The sequence below is a fragment of the Python bivittatus genome, unplaced genomic scaffold (genome assembly GCF_059951505.1).
Source record: "Python bivittatus isolate LINGU-HERP-01145 unplaced genomic scaffold, Pbiv_v1 ctg000020_np1212, whole genome shotgun sequence".
NCBI lineage: Eukaryota > Metazoa > Chordata > Lepidosauria > Squamata > Pythonidae > Python > Python bivittatus.
The window spans coordinates 3,657,583-3,675,308 of NW_028277030.1; the positions used below are offsets into that span (position 1 = coordinate 3,657,583).

General features: G+C 37.9%; 1 protein-coding gene across 5 annotated transcripts in view; it reads right to left on the reverse strand.

Annotated features, from left to right (window-relative positions):
• CD2AP (CD2 associated protein) overlaps positions 1 to 17,726 on the reverse strand; it is a 75,165-nt gene that overhangs the window by 35,449 nt on the left and 21,990 nt on the right. Inside the window, exons 1-4 of one of the 5 annotated variants that reach the window (XM_088133573.1) lie at positions 9,772 to 9,817; positions 7,857 to 8,075; positions 4,125 to 4,278; positions 1,711 to 1,811 (exon numbers count right to left, since the gene is read on the reverse strand). In XM_088133573.1, the coding sequence (XP_087989699.1) occupies positions 1,711 to 1,811; positions 4,125 to 4,191 (168 nt within the window). In that variant the 5' untranslated portion in view covers positions 4,192 to 4,278; positions 7,857 to 8,075; positions 9,772 to 9,817. Of the gene's footprint in view, positions 1 to 1,710; positions 1,812 to 4,124; positions 4,279 to 7,856; positions 8,076 to 9,771; positions 9,848 to 15,595; positions 15,761 to 17,726 lie in introns of those variants that run through there. The other 4 variants (XM_088133562.1, XM_088133557.1, XM_088133569.1 and 1 more) reach the window with 4 other exon arrangements.

The following is a 17,726-nucleotide window of genomic DNA, read 5'->3' on the forward strand; positions in this document are numbered from 1 at the left end:
AGCAGTGGGTGATATTACCCTGTCAACTTACATTGAACATCAAGTGTGCACCAAGCTTCTTCCTTACAAACAACAAAGACTACTTTATGAAAGCTGAAATTCTGGTCCCGTGTCTTGCAACCAGCTTTGTATGAAGAGAGAAAATATAGTGGTGGTATAATTGGAAGAGGAGGGAGATGATCCTTAGGTTTTTTTCCCTTGAGATTAGTCACTGACTGCAAGTTCTAAGGAGTCTGAAAACTACATTAAACAGAAAGTTTAGAAGGTAAGCTTGATGAAGATTCTAAGGCAGCTAAGAACAGAGTTGTTGCAGTGAGTTGAAAGATCTGTAGCACATTTATTTTTCCTGAGGATGTACAACTGGAGCTACTGAAAAATTTGCAATACAGGTAGTCCTCATTTAGCGACCCCAATTGGGACTGGTGATTCTGTCGCTAAGTGATACAGTCACTAAATGGAAAATCATGTGACCGCATCTGTGCTTATGACTTTACTTCAGCTTTCCTTTTTCCCCACTCCCCCACCCTTTGGAATGCTCACCCAGGCACTGGGATAATTAGCAAGAAGGAAATTAATGTTTGTATTTACATTCAATGAAGATGAAGATATTACAAGAGAGTAAGCAGGCACACAATGGGGAATACATGTTGAAAGGAATGTGCTAGCACTGGCTGTTTGTCTAGCAAGCTCATGGCTCTGAGCCCCAAGCTGTTTAGGAGGCAAACAAAAGCTGAAAGTGTGAAAATGATTAAGGTATTGTCAGTTACAGGCAGCAGCTGCCAGCAGATAAATAAGGTCACAGAGCTCAACTTGCAGTTAGCACCTTTTGGGAAGCACTGTGCTGCAGAGAAAAGCAGCTCAGGAAGAGACTGCTTGGGGGGGGGGGGGATTAAAAAAAAAGGGTCAGGCACAGGATGTGTACTAACTGACTGTAATGGCAAACACATGACTGAGAGAGACACCCTGTGAAAATTGTAAATGTGCACCTTTGTCACAAAGTTATTTTTTTCAGCACCATTGTAACTGAATGGTCACTGCATGAGGTAGTTGGTAATTGAGATCTACATGTATTTATATAGATTAAATTGTAGTCTTTATCTCTTTCACAGTGAGAGCTGTACAGAAATGAAAATATCTAAAACAATTATTTTTTATTCCATTTATACTACTTCATGTTTGGCTTATGTGATTCTTATTTGTCCTCAATTTTATTTTTAGAACAAACTTGCATGGTAGTTTAAGCTGAGAGAAACTTCTAGGCCAAAGTGGATATTTGGGTCCCCCTAGTCTTAATAGTAGACACTGCAGAAGGAGAACTGTATTAGTCTAGAGTAGACAAAATCAGGAGTCTGGTAGTACCTTTTCAGGCTAACATATTTTTATTAAAAGGCATAAGCTTTAATGAGCTTCACACTTCTAATATTTTGTGAGCTTCTAATTTCTAGCATTTTAATTACTACAGTGCATCTCTGTACAATAACACTATCAGATGTAACATTCCTATTTCAATTTTTCAGAGTCCTTCAAAAATATATCATAAATAAGCAGTATTATAATAGCTCTCTCTAGTTAACTGTAAGATAGAAATCTTCAGTCATGTTATTTTGATTAGGATAATGAAAATCTAGAAACTTCTTTTTTGCTATTCCAATTCAATTAAGACTTTCAGATTTACTTAATTTTTCACAAAAATTCTTTAAAATAACTTACCTCTTCATTCATGTCTATAATGTCTCCTACTTTCAGTTCTAACTCATCCTCATTCTGTGGAGTATACTCAAATAAAACTTTACATGAACGCTTTTTTGACCCTGTTGATAGTAAGAAATGTGTTAATTCAAAATAAAGTTTCATTAAAATATCAAGCTTATTATATTGCATATGTTTAAAGAGACTTAAACTATATGTTCACTGTTGTAGAAAATAAATAAATTGACTTATAATTCCTTTAAAAATTATCAATTTATTTTGGCATAAGATTTGTAGCACACTATTCTCCCAGATTTAACACAGGAATTGAGAATCTTTAGGAGCAAGCTGGGTGTGAAGTACTGTAAAAGGCATCTACATCCAGCCTGCAGAGATACCACCCCCTCTCCCCAGCACCATGCTCTCTGTTGTGTTGAAAGGGCTGGGGGTGACTGTTTCCTTCCCCTGCAGACAAGTAACTCCATGCAGGATAAGTTAAGAAACTTATCACTCCCAAGTTCTCAGACATGGAGAGAGGCACAATATGTGCAATGAAGGGAGAAACTATCTCATGCACATGGAAAGGATTCCTTTCTCATCCTGCAAAGAAAAAGACTGAAGCAGAGTAGTGCTTTATGGAATGGCTCTCCCATCTTGAAATCCCACCAGAGATATCAGCTAGCCAGTCAGAGGTGGATGGAGAGAATTTTGACTTTGGATCATATTCAGTTCAGCTAAGCAGCACTGAATCAATTGGAAGGATGACCAACTTGTTATATTCACTGCTTTCTTATTTTTCATCTGTAAACAACTTCACACAAATGGTCTGCATGCATTCAAATATGAGTAACATTATACCATGCAAAGGTTGTCTCAGCTTCAATTCACTTAGGGATTCATTGAAATCTACAATCTGAATGCAAGTGCCTAAGTTTTACATGCAACTGAGCTTCAGATGTGATAGAATAACGACACTAATATGCTGGAAAACAACCTCTGGAAAAATAGTTTTTCCTTCTTTAAAAAACGAGTTAGGGTTATTCAACATGAATATGAATTTTAAAAAGGATAATATTAATTAGCTTTAATATCTGGACTTTTTAGTTCCAAACTCCAATACTGCTTCTCCAATTTAAATTTACACTGTACTAACACCTACAATTGCAATATTTTGAATCTATCATGCAGGAAAATTAGATTAAAGTCTGGTCCTGACAGAAAGCTTTCTAACCCATTTTCTAACCTACCACTATCTACTTGTCTCTTCACTTAAGTGTATCAAAGTAATTTCCTTTCAACTACCAGTCTGCTTTATTACTGAAAAATGCATCAAGTACTTTTATTTCATCAATTTATTTCAGGTTAAAGAAAACTGTCAATTGCCTGTCAAGGAATGAATCTTAGAATGTTTTTCCCTCTCGTATTTGTTCCTTTCTTAGAAAGTAACCCAAGGAGAAAAAAAAACCAGGAGTCATCTACAACATACAGTGTAAGGACTATAACAGCCCCTATATGACAGACAGGAAGAAGACTAGCAGAGTGCATCCATGAACACCAAACAGCAGTCAGAAGACACAATGAAAAACTCCTTAATCTCACAACACGTGGACAGACTTAACCATAGTTTCAGCATCTTAGACCAAGCTAAATCCAAAAACGCTAGGGAATTCCTGGAAGCTTGGCATTTAGACAAATGAGCCATCAATAAACCACATTTACACACCATTCAAAAGAGACAATAAAAAAAGCTAAGAAGGAAACAAAAAGACCAGAACACATCCTCTTCAGCAGCCAACACCCAGATAAGCAAGAATTAGCTTCATACAAACAATCAGGCAGAAAACAATACCCTAATCAAGGAAACTACAAAGGAGGAAACAACACCCCCACCAAAACTGGCAAGGTGACTACTGTATATAAACAGGGAACCAACCCCACACTCACTGACGATGTTACATAGTTAGGTAATGAAATGTCTGCAAGCAAACAACCAAGCTCAGAGCACCAAGGACTCCACATTTCTTATAATAGTTTGCAAAAAAACTTCATTTCAACAGATCGGCAGTTTTACTAGACACCTGGAGACTGACTGGAATGTTTCATATTATGCTGCTATTACTACTCAGAACCTACCCTTAGCAAAGGATAATACAAGTTCAGAGTACCCTGTAAAAGAAACATCCCATTTGTTTTTCCTAGAAGACAGGAAAGAAATAGATACGTCATTCTGACTTGTTTGTTTTTGCAACTTATGAATATTTAAAGAGTTTCTGTAAGCAGAGCTTTCAAATTTCCCACTTTATGAATAAATTCAAAAACACGATAATACTTTTTCCAACCTAATAAAGATCAAATTAAGCCTCTTTCTATTCCTCTGTGACCTCAGGGAAAAAAAATAGAAAAAAAGTACTGTAGAAATCAAATACAATACATACTTCTTCTGAAGCCTTTACCCTGGGAATGAGGCTGGAATGCTCCAGTTGGAAGCCCATAAGTACTCATACGCTGAACAAGGTTGGCCACATTTCCATGCCTTTCTCTTTTGACTGGCAAGCCATCTTCTTTAGATTCAGTTTCTCTCTTAACTTCCTGGTAAATATTAAATTGGAAATTAATTATGAGACTAAATTATTTGTGGTATGTTATAGGACAATACTTTCTACAATAGGAAAAAGTATTTTGTGGTCATGTGAAAGCCAAAAACAAAACAAAAAAATCAGAGACAGATAGATCAGTGCTAAATGCCCATATTAACCATCTAGTTCATAATAAAATAAATATAATACGGTTAGTGTCTAGGCACAGCTTTCCTGTGTGAGAAGGAAATCAAGCCCTCTCCCCGCCATACTGTTTTCCTCTTTGCTGTTTCCCACCATAGTTTTCCTCCCTCAATCAAGGCAAAAGGTTAAAATTTACAATTAGAATGGGCTCACACAAAATATTAAAATGTGGCAGGAAGAGTTAACGTTCCTTGAACTTAGCCGAAAGATCTCCTAAACTGAGCAACAAAAGATCTCTTCCCTGAAGAGAATTCCAATCAAGCAGTGTTAGACAGGCAAATACCACAGTTCAACAGGATGCCTGATTGAAGGAAACCACAACTCAGTGGAGTGTCTGACTTCAGAGCGCTCCCTCTTGGAACTCCAGCTAAGTGCAATTTCTAAGAATTCCTTCACATCTTCTGAAAGAACAGAAACAGGGCTTCTCTATATAAAGGGCTCCCATCCCAGGGAAATTGAAGGTGTGGCCACATCCAACAGCTGACTTTGCATGTTGTGCTCTCAAAAATAATTTTTTATCTCTGTTTCAAGCAACTGTCTGTGCATTTTTATTCCCAGCTCAGAAATGAACTTGGTAAGATTTCTTTCCAATGTCTGCCATACAAATATAAATTGCAAAAATGAGCCCATTTAATAGGCACATATCTAGAAAGCAGGTTGAGCAGAAGCAACTTAGCCAAGGATTTTGAGTTCATATGCCTCTACACCCCAAAATCAGTTTCAGATTCCCCTATATGATACTTATCCATGACAGAGACAATACTCTTTGAAAGGAGTGTTGTTTTTGCATAATATACTTTAGAATATGATTTCCCTAAAAAAATATAAGGACATTAATACTTTGTTTATGAATATATTTTATTCATTTACAGTACTAATATGGCTGCCTATCTTTTATGCAGTAATGCTGAGCAGCTCACAACAACAAAACATAAAAAGGGGCAATAATACTACCAGTAAAAAAAACCCCACATCTCACACTGCTCCCCCCAAAGCACTCCCCCATACATTTGCTGGGCTCCAGTCTTATCCTAGCAAATGCTAGGAGATCCAGGAGGGCCAGGATGGATGTACCAGCTCTATCCTGAGCCTTCTAGAAGTCATCTACACATACAACCAATACCATCTCACTACAGCCTGGCCTGAATTGTGACTAAAAGGATCCAGATAAGCTACTTCATTCAGGAACCTCTGAAGCTAAGCACCCACCATCCTTTCAACAACATTCCACAAAAATGGAAGGCTGAAGACAGAACAAAAGTTATCTAACACTCTGGGGTTCGAGGATGGTCTCTTGAGAAAGGGGTGCACTACTACCTCTATCAAAGCAGGTAGAGCCCCCCCCACACACACAATGAGGTATTAACCATTGTTTGGACCCAACTACATGCCACCTCCCAGGAGACCTTAACCAGCCAGGAGGGGCATAGGTTCAGAACACAGGTGGCAGAGCTCATAGCACCAAGGACCCTGCCCACTTCCTCAGGATTGACTGGCTCAAACTCTTCCCAAATAACCAAGGTAATACGTACCCCCATCACTTCCACAGGACCTGCCCAGCCACAGTCCAACTCAGAGTAAAGTCAAGTGACTTTATTCAACAGATGCTGAGAACAGTATCCACAGTGAAACTGCAAGGGTTCCTCCTCACCCAAAACAGAGCCACTGGCTGGCTATGTTAACATCCCTCAACCTCAGATCACAATGCTACTGCTCTGAAACAAAAATCAGATCTAATGTGTGACCGCCACTGTGAGCTGAATCCTTAATAAGTTGGATCAAGACTATGGTTGTGACAGTGGTTATGAACTCCTGAGCTATTTCTGACTCTGGGCCCAGATAAGGCAGGTTGAAGTCCTCCAGAACCATAAGTCACCAACTTGGCCACAGTGTTGAAGAGCTCAGGCAGGGACGTTGCAATGCCACAGGGAGAAAGGTAGGCAAGCAACAGTTCCCACTAATTCCTAAGGCCCAATTTCACAAACAGAATCTCATCTGAAAGAAGACATTTCTGAGAGGAGAACCCCTCCCTCTGTGCCCAACCAGGTTTCAGTAATAGATGCCATATGAATAATCAGTGTATCTTTAAAACAAAAAATGGAGTATAATATTCCAATTAATTCTTTAAAATAAATTAAAACACTGAGATATACTGTAGTGCAGTGTGATATTTTGACCAACCTGATTGAGAAATACAATATAAGCACATGCTTTGTTAAATTATATTTTGATAAATTTAATTCATTTACTTCCCTTTTTCATTCTTTAGGGCTGTCTTGTTTACTTTCACTGTGCCATGGCCAGGATGCAACAGCTCTTGAAAATATGCTGAGGTTGTGAATAATCACCCTTGCTGCATCTCTGGGAGGAGAGCAGTGTTAGGGAGCAGAGGATAGCAGAGTTTGGGAGGACAACCAGGGCTTCTTCAACCCCAATACTTTGCTAAATGCTGCAGCAGTATGGCACACCACAATTTATTTTTTGATTTATATCCCACCTTTTGTTCAGGAACACAAGGCTGTATATACAGAGCTCCTTTTTCCTATTTTACGCCACCACAAGCCTGTGAGGTAGTTTGGGCTAACTTAAGCCAGTGAACTTTAATGGCTGAGGGTAGACTAGAACCTTGGTCTCCCAGAGCCAGTCCCACGTCCTCATCACAACACCACATTGTCATTCTGCAAGGTGTATAATGAGGTAAATGGCAAGACACCAAGAATTCCACTTTACAATAGCTCCATGAGAGCGCTGAACCCAGAGAAATAATTCCCAGGAGAATGTTGGTCTCAACTCTCTATATAAAGGGAAAATGTATCTTAGAGTTCTTCATGGCACCCTGTACAACCATAGTACCTTATATGCCTCTCTGCAGTGTACTATTTGGTGTTAGTTGACATAACCATCATTTACCAAACTAGGTAAAATATTAAGCTTTTAAAATTTAATTAACTTCACATTAACTTTTTCAGTATTTTAAGAAAATAATTCCAGAATTCTTCTTGATTTCTATTTCACGAAAAATTTTACTCCATCAAAAAATATGGAAACCTTGCAGGAAGCTAAATAACATCTGACCTGCAGAAGAAAAAGTCATCTCTATGCCAGCAGAAAAAAAATGTGGATTGCTGGAACTTTTCCCATTTCCATTCTTGAAGATCAACAAATGGCAACCAGGTAGCTTAGTAATCCCTGTGGTTTTATTTCCAAGGCTGTCTTAAAATACCTTCAATACACATGACTACACCATCAGGAGCTACCAATTTTCATCACATAAAAAGAATACCACACATTTCTATATAAAGTTGCTATGCAATAACTGCCTACTATTTGACTATGATAAATATGTTAAAATACTGCATGAATGTCACAACACAAATCACAACATACCCTTTAGATTTCTTTATGCTATCATCTCTTGGCAAGAATAAGGCCAGCTTGTCTCCTATCACTGGGTGGGGTGATGTGACTTGAGCCAAGGAAGCCCAAGTGCTCATCCACACCGTTCACTTTATGGCAACTGTTGTACAGGTAATCCGCAGGTTACAGACGACCCATAGTCTGGTAATGCCCAGGTTACAGACGACCCATAGTTAAGAATGGAGCCTACTGTAGCAAAATTCATGATAAATACACAATGATTCAAGTTAAATACACAATGGTTTGAGTTCATTACACAATGCTACTCATACAGTATTATAGAATAATACTGTTCTGGCTTACATACAAATTCAACTTAAGGACAGATCTTGGGAACAGAACTTGTTCTTAAACTGGGGACTACCTATAACTCAAAGGCTCACTCAGAGGGTAAAGTCGGGGGGGGGAGAAACCCTCTCTTCTTTTCATTTGTTTGTTACAGTACTATTTTTTTCATTTCAGTAACAACCTAACTCTAGCAAAACAATATGATCCCAATTTGAACATAAAGTGAAACCTGCAGCATCTGGAGTGCTTCTCAGAATTCCATTCCATTTTTCTTCCTCCTGATTTTCCATTTTTAGCCCCTTCATTCAACATTCCTTACTTACTGAACTTGCTCAGTCCTCATTGGGCTATTTTGAGGTACCTTCCCAAATATTTTTTTCCATTATTCTTTTGGCTGCATAAACAATCTTGGTTTACTGATAGGAAGTGCCCCCCCTCAAATTACACATTTCTATGTATTCTTTATAACTTTGCATGATATCCAAGTCAGCTTATTAACATTCATTAAAAATATTTAACATATAAAACTACTACTAAATCAGCAATGTAACGAATAGCAAACAGCAGGTAAAAACAATTTAAGGTTATCCTGTGCAAACAAGGAAGCAGTTTGTTAGAGAAAGTTGGAGTACTTCTTCTGCAGTATTCAAAGTAATACTGGTACTTATAGATTGCACCATGCTTGCCAGCACTACCTACACAAAACACCGATTCACAGCATAGATTCTGTTAATTTTTGAATTGGATACCAGCAAATCCACCATCAATGGGTTGTATAGGCTGTGCCTTTCTCCATTAGAGCTCAGGAAGAGATAAAAGGATCTATCATCATCATCATCATCATCATCATCATCATCATCATCATCATCATCATCATCATCACCATCCTAACTTAGAAATGGTAATAGTAATTACTGTTTCAGTTACCAGCAATAAAATTATAAATTGCTCACAAAAAATAAGAGTTTCCCAGTGTAGATACCACAAAGAAGCTGATGTAAATAACTGGATGCAAAAGAAAAGAAAGAATTCAGCTTGTTGTTTGTTCCTGCTTCCATTTTTTTTTCCCAAAAGAGCTGACTTTTATTTAGAAACATCTTAAAAGATTACCTGTACATTTAATTCAAAACCACATCTAAAAACTTTTACACAGGGGTGGGGGAGGTTACTCCAGCATACAGTACCATTCTTAGGAGCATGAGAGCTGAGAAAACAACAAATAGGTAGGCTCTATTTTGTTTTCTCATTTCAGCAGCCTAAAAAAAATAGTACACGCACAGTATAATCAATACGTCAGTTCTAGAGCTTAAGCTTATGTTGCTAAATTCATTAGAGCTCATAAAAATGAAAGCAATATCTAAATCCAAATCAAATTAAAACATTGTCTAAATCCAAATATATAATGAAACTATAAGAAAAATAAACAGCCGTCTAAGCCTGGAAAAATTTATATAATTTACAAACAGTTCTTCAGACAATGCCATGACATTACACAATCACCTAAATCATTTTAAAAATCAAAGCATCATGAGTCAATAATTATTTAACTAAGTTCAAGTAGTGAGTTTTAACAAGGAAAAATTTTAAAAGAACTTACTGTCTCTAAAGACATATTTGCTTCAACACACCCAGGCGTATGTGTTGCAGAAAGTTTTACCCAGTTGTTGCAGCGGCCAAAGTTCAAATATTAACTAAGCAAATGCTTCCTGGTTTGCACTAGCCTTGTAGCAATAGCTACACCTGTGCAGGCAGAACAACGATTCCCCCCCCCCCGACCTTATTATCCCTTTGTACTTCATAGTATAGTTCTCCTAAGAGAGTATCCGTCCACAGCTTTATGGTATCTGCCATTACTCTTGATATTTCCAAGAAGAATTTCATACAGAATTTCTTTTACAAAAGTTGGAATGCAGTATAAGAACTTTAAAAATGAAATAAAAATTCTATTTATCTAGCAAAGCCATAAGTCAAAATTAATAATGTCCATCATCCAATCAGGAATCTGCTATTTATACTTCTCAGATCTTTTTCCGTCTCTTTTCACCTAAAGTCTTTGTATTTCATGCTTTCTACATGGAAGATCTTTCAATATAAAAGTGTGATTAAAAATAAAATAATAAAAAAAGGTAATTCAACCTAAATGCCTGCTGAGACTTCTTTGGTCCTGTTATTTAACATGTATTAGTATAAAAGGAGTTGTATTTGCTGTCTTATCTGTGCTGTGTGACCCAGTCATTGCGGCTGCTAAGTCATGGCTTGCCATGATGTGCAAACACAGACAACAATTACTCAGAAAATCAAAGGGTAGGCCTGCAAAGTGTGCTAAAGGCACCTTCCTATACTACATGATAAAGTGCTCTGGACACAGTTTTGCCATGTGCTACAAATAGATTCTATTGCCTGAAGAACAGAAAAGGACAAAAAAAGGTTCTGCGCAGCTTTGAGGATCTGCCTCCCTAGTTTATAGAGGCTGTACTGCAATAGCATAAATCCAGATTCATAATCATGTGCTAACATCAAGTTGGACAGACAGAAATGATAGAATTTGGAAGGAGTTGAAACCCTGTATTTTGGTTGAATTACTTGGTTTCATCAAGGATGTATTAGAAACAAAATGGTGACTAGGCTCATGCATTGTCCAAAGTATCACTCTTTCAAATCCCAAGAGAGACTCTGCAGAAATCATCTGCTAAGGAGTTCATGTCCTGGCCATGAATATCATTTGATCTAACAATGGAAAGAATAGGAGAAAGTACTGGAAGACTGAATTATTCTAATGTTCTATACTGCCTAGAGTCACTGGGAGCTGGACAGCATATACATTTAATAAATTATTATTCTTACTTTAAAAAATGTGTCCTTGATTCCCTCAAGATGCTTGTTATAACCATGATGGCTAATACTTTCTTTTCAGTAGCAGGCAACTTTATGTAAATGAGAATCTTCCTGAAGCCCATAAAGGAAAAGAATGTTTAGCCAATTTGTCAATACAGTGGTACCTCGGGATACGAACGCCTCTACTAACGAACTTTTCGGGTTACGACCAGCTCCGGCCGCAAAAATTTACCTCGATGTGCGAACTCCGCCTCGGGGTACGGCCATTTTTCCTCCCTGACACGTGGTCCGCGGCCATTTTCCCGCCCGACACGTGGTCCGCGGCCATTTTCCCGCCCCGATACGTGGTCCGCAGCCGTTTTCCCGCCGCGCTGCGCGGCGCCCAGCCGTTTTCCCGCCACACTGCGCCACACCCGGCCGTTTTCCCGCCGTGCCCGGCCGTTTTCCCGCCACGCCACGCCCGGCCATTTTCCCACCACGCCGCGCCGCGCCCGGCCGTTTTCCCACCGCGCCGTGCCCGGCCGTTTTCCCGCCGCACCGCGCCCGGCCGTTTTCCCGCCCCTGACGCGTGGTCCGCGGATGCCAGAACAGATTAACGGTAATTACATTGAACCTTATGGGAAAATTTGCTTCGGGGTGCGACCAAATTCAGAGGGCAGAACGGATTAACCGGATTTACATTGAACCCTATGGGGAAATTTGTGTTGGATTACGACCAGCTCGGGATATGCCCAGAGTCACGGAACGGATTAAATTCGTATCCCGAGGTACCACTGTACTATCAAATCTTGCTACAATAGGCTAATTCTCTAAAAATGAAGCACAAACAAGGCTGAATAGATTTTTCCTTGAAGTTGGACAAACAAACAAAATCAGCAGCATCCAATACATCTACATATTCATCTTTAATTCTCCAAATTTTTTCAATTACCAAAAGTAGACAAAAGTTTCACAATAAGTCTTATTGTAATCAAAGTTTTAAAACTAGCGTGAAACCAAGAAAAAAACAAATCTGGCACAGAATGATCTCTCTGCCCTGCCCCCCAGCATATAGTTGGCCCCAACTTTGCTGACTTTTAGAAAAGCAGTGAAAACATGGCTCTTTTCTTGGGCATTTGGGCCAAGATGACTGGCATTCCCATCTGGAGGAGCACAATGAATTTGAATCCCTGATCGCTGATTAATTGTTGTATTTTGTTTTTAGCTGATATTGTTTATCATATTTCTGAATTTTTGTCTTTGGTTTATTGTATGCCACCCAGCCAAACTGTTTGAGTTGGATGGCCATATTAATATTATTATTAATTACATGCTGGTATGTTTGTGCAGCCTTTAATGCAGAAAATCTGGTAATTCTTTAAATGTTATATAAAATATTTTTCCTAGCTGCAAACCATTTTCAATGGAAAAACACTTTTTTTTTTGAGTAAGAGCATATATATCTGAAAACTAGATGATTGCTTCACATTTAATTCCAACATGTGAAACAAACAAGAATGTTTGTTAATGTTTATGAGAGGTGGTTTTAATATTTCAATTTTAGGCTTTATAATTGTTTTAAGACATCTAATTAAATCCAGATTAGAATAGTCTGAGAGTTCTTTTGAAAAAGAGAGAGACATAATTACTATTAATTTAGAACCAGTAATAAAAGCAGAATATTGTATTTTAAATGCATTTTTATTTTAAGGTTCTTGCTCTCAATAAACAAAAGAATTTTAGAATTTGGAAGACGGGGAAGGGTTCTTTGGCTGGTTAAGATTGCCAAATTCTAGATTATACAGGGCAGAAGCACAGTTTTGCTTGTGAAACATATCTAAATTAAAATTGTAATATGAAGAATTTATTCTACGTGAATTAACACCTCTACCTCAAGAGCTGCACTATTATTGGTTGATTTATGGGTGCATTCAATATATTGGCTGTCACTTTTAAAGCTACCTGGACATCTTCGGGATCACCTGATCCCAGTGGTTTCTGCCCATTTAATAAGATTTGGAACGGAAGGCTCAGTTTTGGTCCCCACTCTGGAAAACAAGGGTCTTTTGCACTGTCACCTCCCAGCATTCCGCCTGGGATCAGGTCAGCAAATGTGTTGGCACTTAGAAAGGCCATTAAGACATGGCTTTCCTCGGAAGCTTTTTGGACATGATTAAGAATTGGGTTCTCCCCAGCTGTAAATGATTATTATCTTGCATGAGTTTTTCTTGCTGTGATATCACTGATTTTTTAATTATTCATTACATTACTTTTGGGATGTATACATTATTATACTTCAATTGCTATAGAAATGTAGGCTGCTCAGAGTTGGTTTTATGATTCAAGCAGCATAGAAGCCTGAGAAATAAATACATTAATATAAAACTGAACTCTACAATGAACTTGGAACTCTCCACTTAAAAAGTATAGTAAATTACATTTGGATTAACATAAAGATTTTAATCTGGAAATGGGATCCTAGTAGCCTCAAAAATATTAATGAAATCTTGTACTATTGCTTTATCTGCCCAATACTTGAATTTACATATATAACTTACCACAGTTCTATGACAGATGTTGCACACCCCAAATGTAGCTGCAGTGAGACATCATCTATTTTGGCACATGTACACCTATGGGTCCGATGGTATACACATGTAGCAAATTACATACGAACATTACATACCACGCTGTCAGACATGGAACAGAACTGGAATAAGGAGAATTTGTTGCTTATTGTATCTGGCTATCACATTAAGTCAGATTACCTTAGAATTCCAAGTTAGCATGAACAAGCATCATGCTGGCATACACCGGTTGCTCCTGTTTCAATATTTGTCAGCAGAACGGCTTTGTCCATAATTTAAGTGCTATGTGCAAAGAAGCCTGAATCATAAGCCATGGTTCCTCGCTTAAAACTCTGGAAGCACTTGACTTTTAAATGTTTACAAATGGGTAAATAAACAACATTTGGAGCTACCCAGGTTTCTAGTTTTGCTCCCGAAAAGCAGTTTTTAAAACAATTTCCGTCTACCAACAAAACAGTATTTATTACTGGCTATCGTTTGTTCAGAGAGCTAGAGATCCACTACAGCACAATTCAGAGGGCTGAAAGCACAGACCAAGTTCTACTGCACTGGGAAGACTTGACTTACATGGTATTAGAAGATTGCTATCAAGAACAAAAAAGATTTTAGCTTTCTGCAGCAGTTTTGGGGATATTCTGAAAACACTGATTCTATCACACCTGAAACATAACATGGGAGGCAATCTATTTAGCATACACATTATAGCCACCCATCTCAATCCAAGTGACTGTGCCAAAACACATAAAATAGTAATCAGTAGGTTTACAATTTTAATAGTGAGAAAGCTTCATCTTCAACTTTGAAAATATTCCAGAGAAATAAGAAGAAATTAGAAATCTGAAAGTTAAGGTTTGTTCCCCCTGCCCCCAATTTTTTCTGCTATACTTCCAAGTTCATCACTTTCAGAAGTATTAACATCTTTTGGAAACTTACATATATAACCCCCTTTTATAATGGTCCTGCATTTATAAACAGAAAGAGTTCTAAAAATGCCTCAAGCAGCATATTTCATACTTCTGCTTGTATACAAAGCAAATCACAGAACGTCATAACATGCCCCTCCCACCCTCCATAAAAGAGCAGCTAACAGAGGTATCCACAGGATTCAGTACTTTCCCCAAAAGAATGAGAGCAGCATTGTGCTATTCTGATGAAAGCATCCCTTTTGCATGTGCATGTGATGCCATAACACATGCACAAAATGGGTGCAGCTTGCATTGTGTTGGTGCAATGCTGCTTTCATAATCTGCCTTTCACAATTTCTCCAGCAGACGCCTCGGGTAGCTTTATAACTTTATATACATAGAACTTTAAGTTTATATATCATGCAACCCCCCCATCTCTTTTGCATACTATCTATATAAAATTATATTGTTCCCCAATTCATATTAAAAAAAATTCTTGGTCTTAGCATTCTACTTCTATCTACTCTTCTGCCCAATCACAATAATCACATTTCCAGAAGTGAAGTCTGATTTAATAGTATAATGAAAGGAATGAGACACAAAGCCATTGCTGAACAATAACTTATTAAGATGCACTGAATTAAAATAAATCTGCAGTTACCTAGTCCCTCCCACTTTACCCCTCCATGACACCTAGCAGGACATACTGATATCACAATATTCTCCACTCTACTAAGTATTTGGGATGGGAAGGTCATGACTAGACGTGTAAGGCCACTGAAGGCAGGCACATATTTATTATCATGTCTAGGTTGGCATGAATTGAACATCTAGCATTTTACTTGCAATTCAAAGCACAACTAGCATCCACATATGGAAAGGATGTAGTGGTTACTCAGTACAGAAATACTGACTGCCTTAAAGAAAGGAAATGCCATGAAGTTGCACGTAATAATGGCACGTAAATTTGCCATGTTACACCACACTCTTCCAATACCTCTTTCCTAAACGTCAGTTCTGTTTTAATTATTTCTGATCTCTAAGCTAAATTCCCACCAATACAGATATAATAAATAATTCAAGTTATCCAACAACTTTAATGAAGAATTGATACTTGCCTTAACAAAGTTATCAGGAAACATGCCCCTTTTTCCATTTAGGTCTCCTTCTAGCCATCCTTCCTCTTCTAGCTTTTTCACATTCCTTATGATTTCACCAACTCGAATGGTTAGCTCATCATCATGTACAGCATCATAATTATATTCCACAACATATTCAACTGGGATGAGGAAAAAAAAAAGTCAATATAATTCAATAATCAAGTGTGTAAAAATACAAATCATACGGTTGTGTGAGACTTTTTAAAAAAATGTAAGCTATAAAGTGAAAATGAACATATGGCTTTCAGAAGAGCTATGCAAAGCATTCAAAGGGTTGCTTTGCAAAGTACAGGTAGTCCTCACTTAATGACCACAATAGGGACCAGAAAATTGGACATTAAGCAGGGTGGGCATCAAGCGAGTCACCACATGACCGGACCCAATTTTATGATCATTTTTATGATGGATGTTAAGTGAATCACATGGTTCATTTTACGGATGAACCGTAATGAACGAATCCAGCTTCTCCAATGGACTTTTTGCTGGCATTCACTTAATGACATAATTTGCTTAAAGACTGTGGTGATTGGCTTAATGACTATCATAAAAAGACTGCAAATCACGATCATGTAACTGCAGGGGGTGTGTGACAGCTTGCAATGATCACAAGTGCGAGTACAGGCTGTAAAGCACTTTTTCTGAGGCCACTGTACTGTCAAACTGTCATTAAACAAACGGTTGTTAAGCAAAGACCACCTGTATATTAGCATGAGCAAAACACTTCTTGAAGTATTAAAGCAGCCTTATTTTCTGAGAGTCAAGTGACTGCTTCAAAAGCTGCATCTACTGTATAGACATCATCCATAAAATGAAGTGGCTGTTTATGTGTACAGATAGTCTTCGACTTATGACTACAACAAGGACCGGAAAATTGTTAAGCGGTGCAGTCATTAACTGAGGCATCACATGACCATACCCGATTTTATGACTTTTGCAGCAGTCGTTAAGCAAATCACATGGTCGTTAAGTGAACCACATGGTTTCCCCATTGATTTTGCTTGTTGGAAGCTGGCTGGGAAGGTTGTAAATGGTGATCACATGACCCTGGGATGCTGCAACCACTGTAAATACATGCCGGTTGCCAAGCGCCTGAATTCTGATCATGTGACAGTGGGGACGCTGCGATGGTCATAAGTGTGAGGACCAGTTATAAGTAACTTTTTTCAGCGCCGTTGTAACTTCAAACAGTCACTAAATGAATGGTCATAAGTTGAGGATTAACTGTACACACACAGACACCTGGGGACAGCCATACTAACCTCCCAAAGGACTTGGCTGCCCTAACATCTCAAGGAGGGATTGCTTTATTTATGCTACTGTACTTTGTGAAGTACCTCTTACAAATATGTTGCAGAGCTCTGATGTTAAATTACAGTTGCAACAGTAAATTTAGTTGTTAGGAAACAAAGAAAAATGGGATTTCCTGGTTAGGATCAGGCTACAAATACTTTCATTGCTTCTATTTATTCCTATATAAATTACCCAACACAACACATATTCAGCTGCATCTTTTTGGAAGTTCAATCAATACCAAAAGGAAAAAGCCACATCTTCATCTTTTCTGTCTTAAGAGAACACTGATCTGTAACATTCAGTGAAGAAAACCTAACTTTATTATCAAGCTACTGTTAAAGCACGCAACAATATGCTTTAAAACCAAGATTGAAACAAAATGCCTTTCCATTTGTATTATCCTATTTGCAAGCAGCTCTTTCTTGCTCCTCTTCTCCTCCATTCTGTTTTTCATTCAGTAGTATGATAAGGACAAATAGCATTAATCTTATTTTGATTAGGTAAAATGGATTTACTGCGCAATCATAAAACTAAATCAGAGTGAGGGCAGTGATTCTTCCCTTCTTCTTAGATATCCCAAATTTAAAAATAGGACACAGCACAATGACTGCTGCAAAGATTGCAATTAGGCAGATATAAGCAAAAGAAGTTGTCCACCCATTCCGAGTCCTTTTGAAATTTTTTTTAAAGTCTGAAAACTTTCATCTCAGCCCTATCATATCTTATTTAAATTCAAAATATAAAAAGAAATGTTACTACATCAATTCTTACATTCCTACATAAACTACTTTT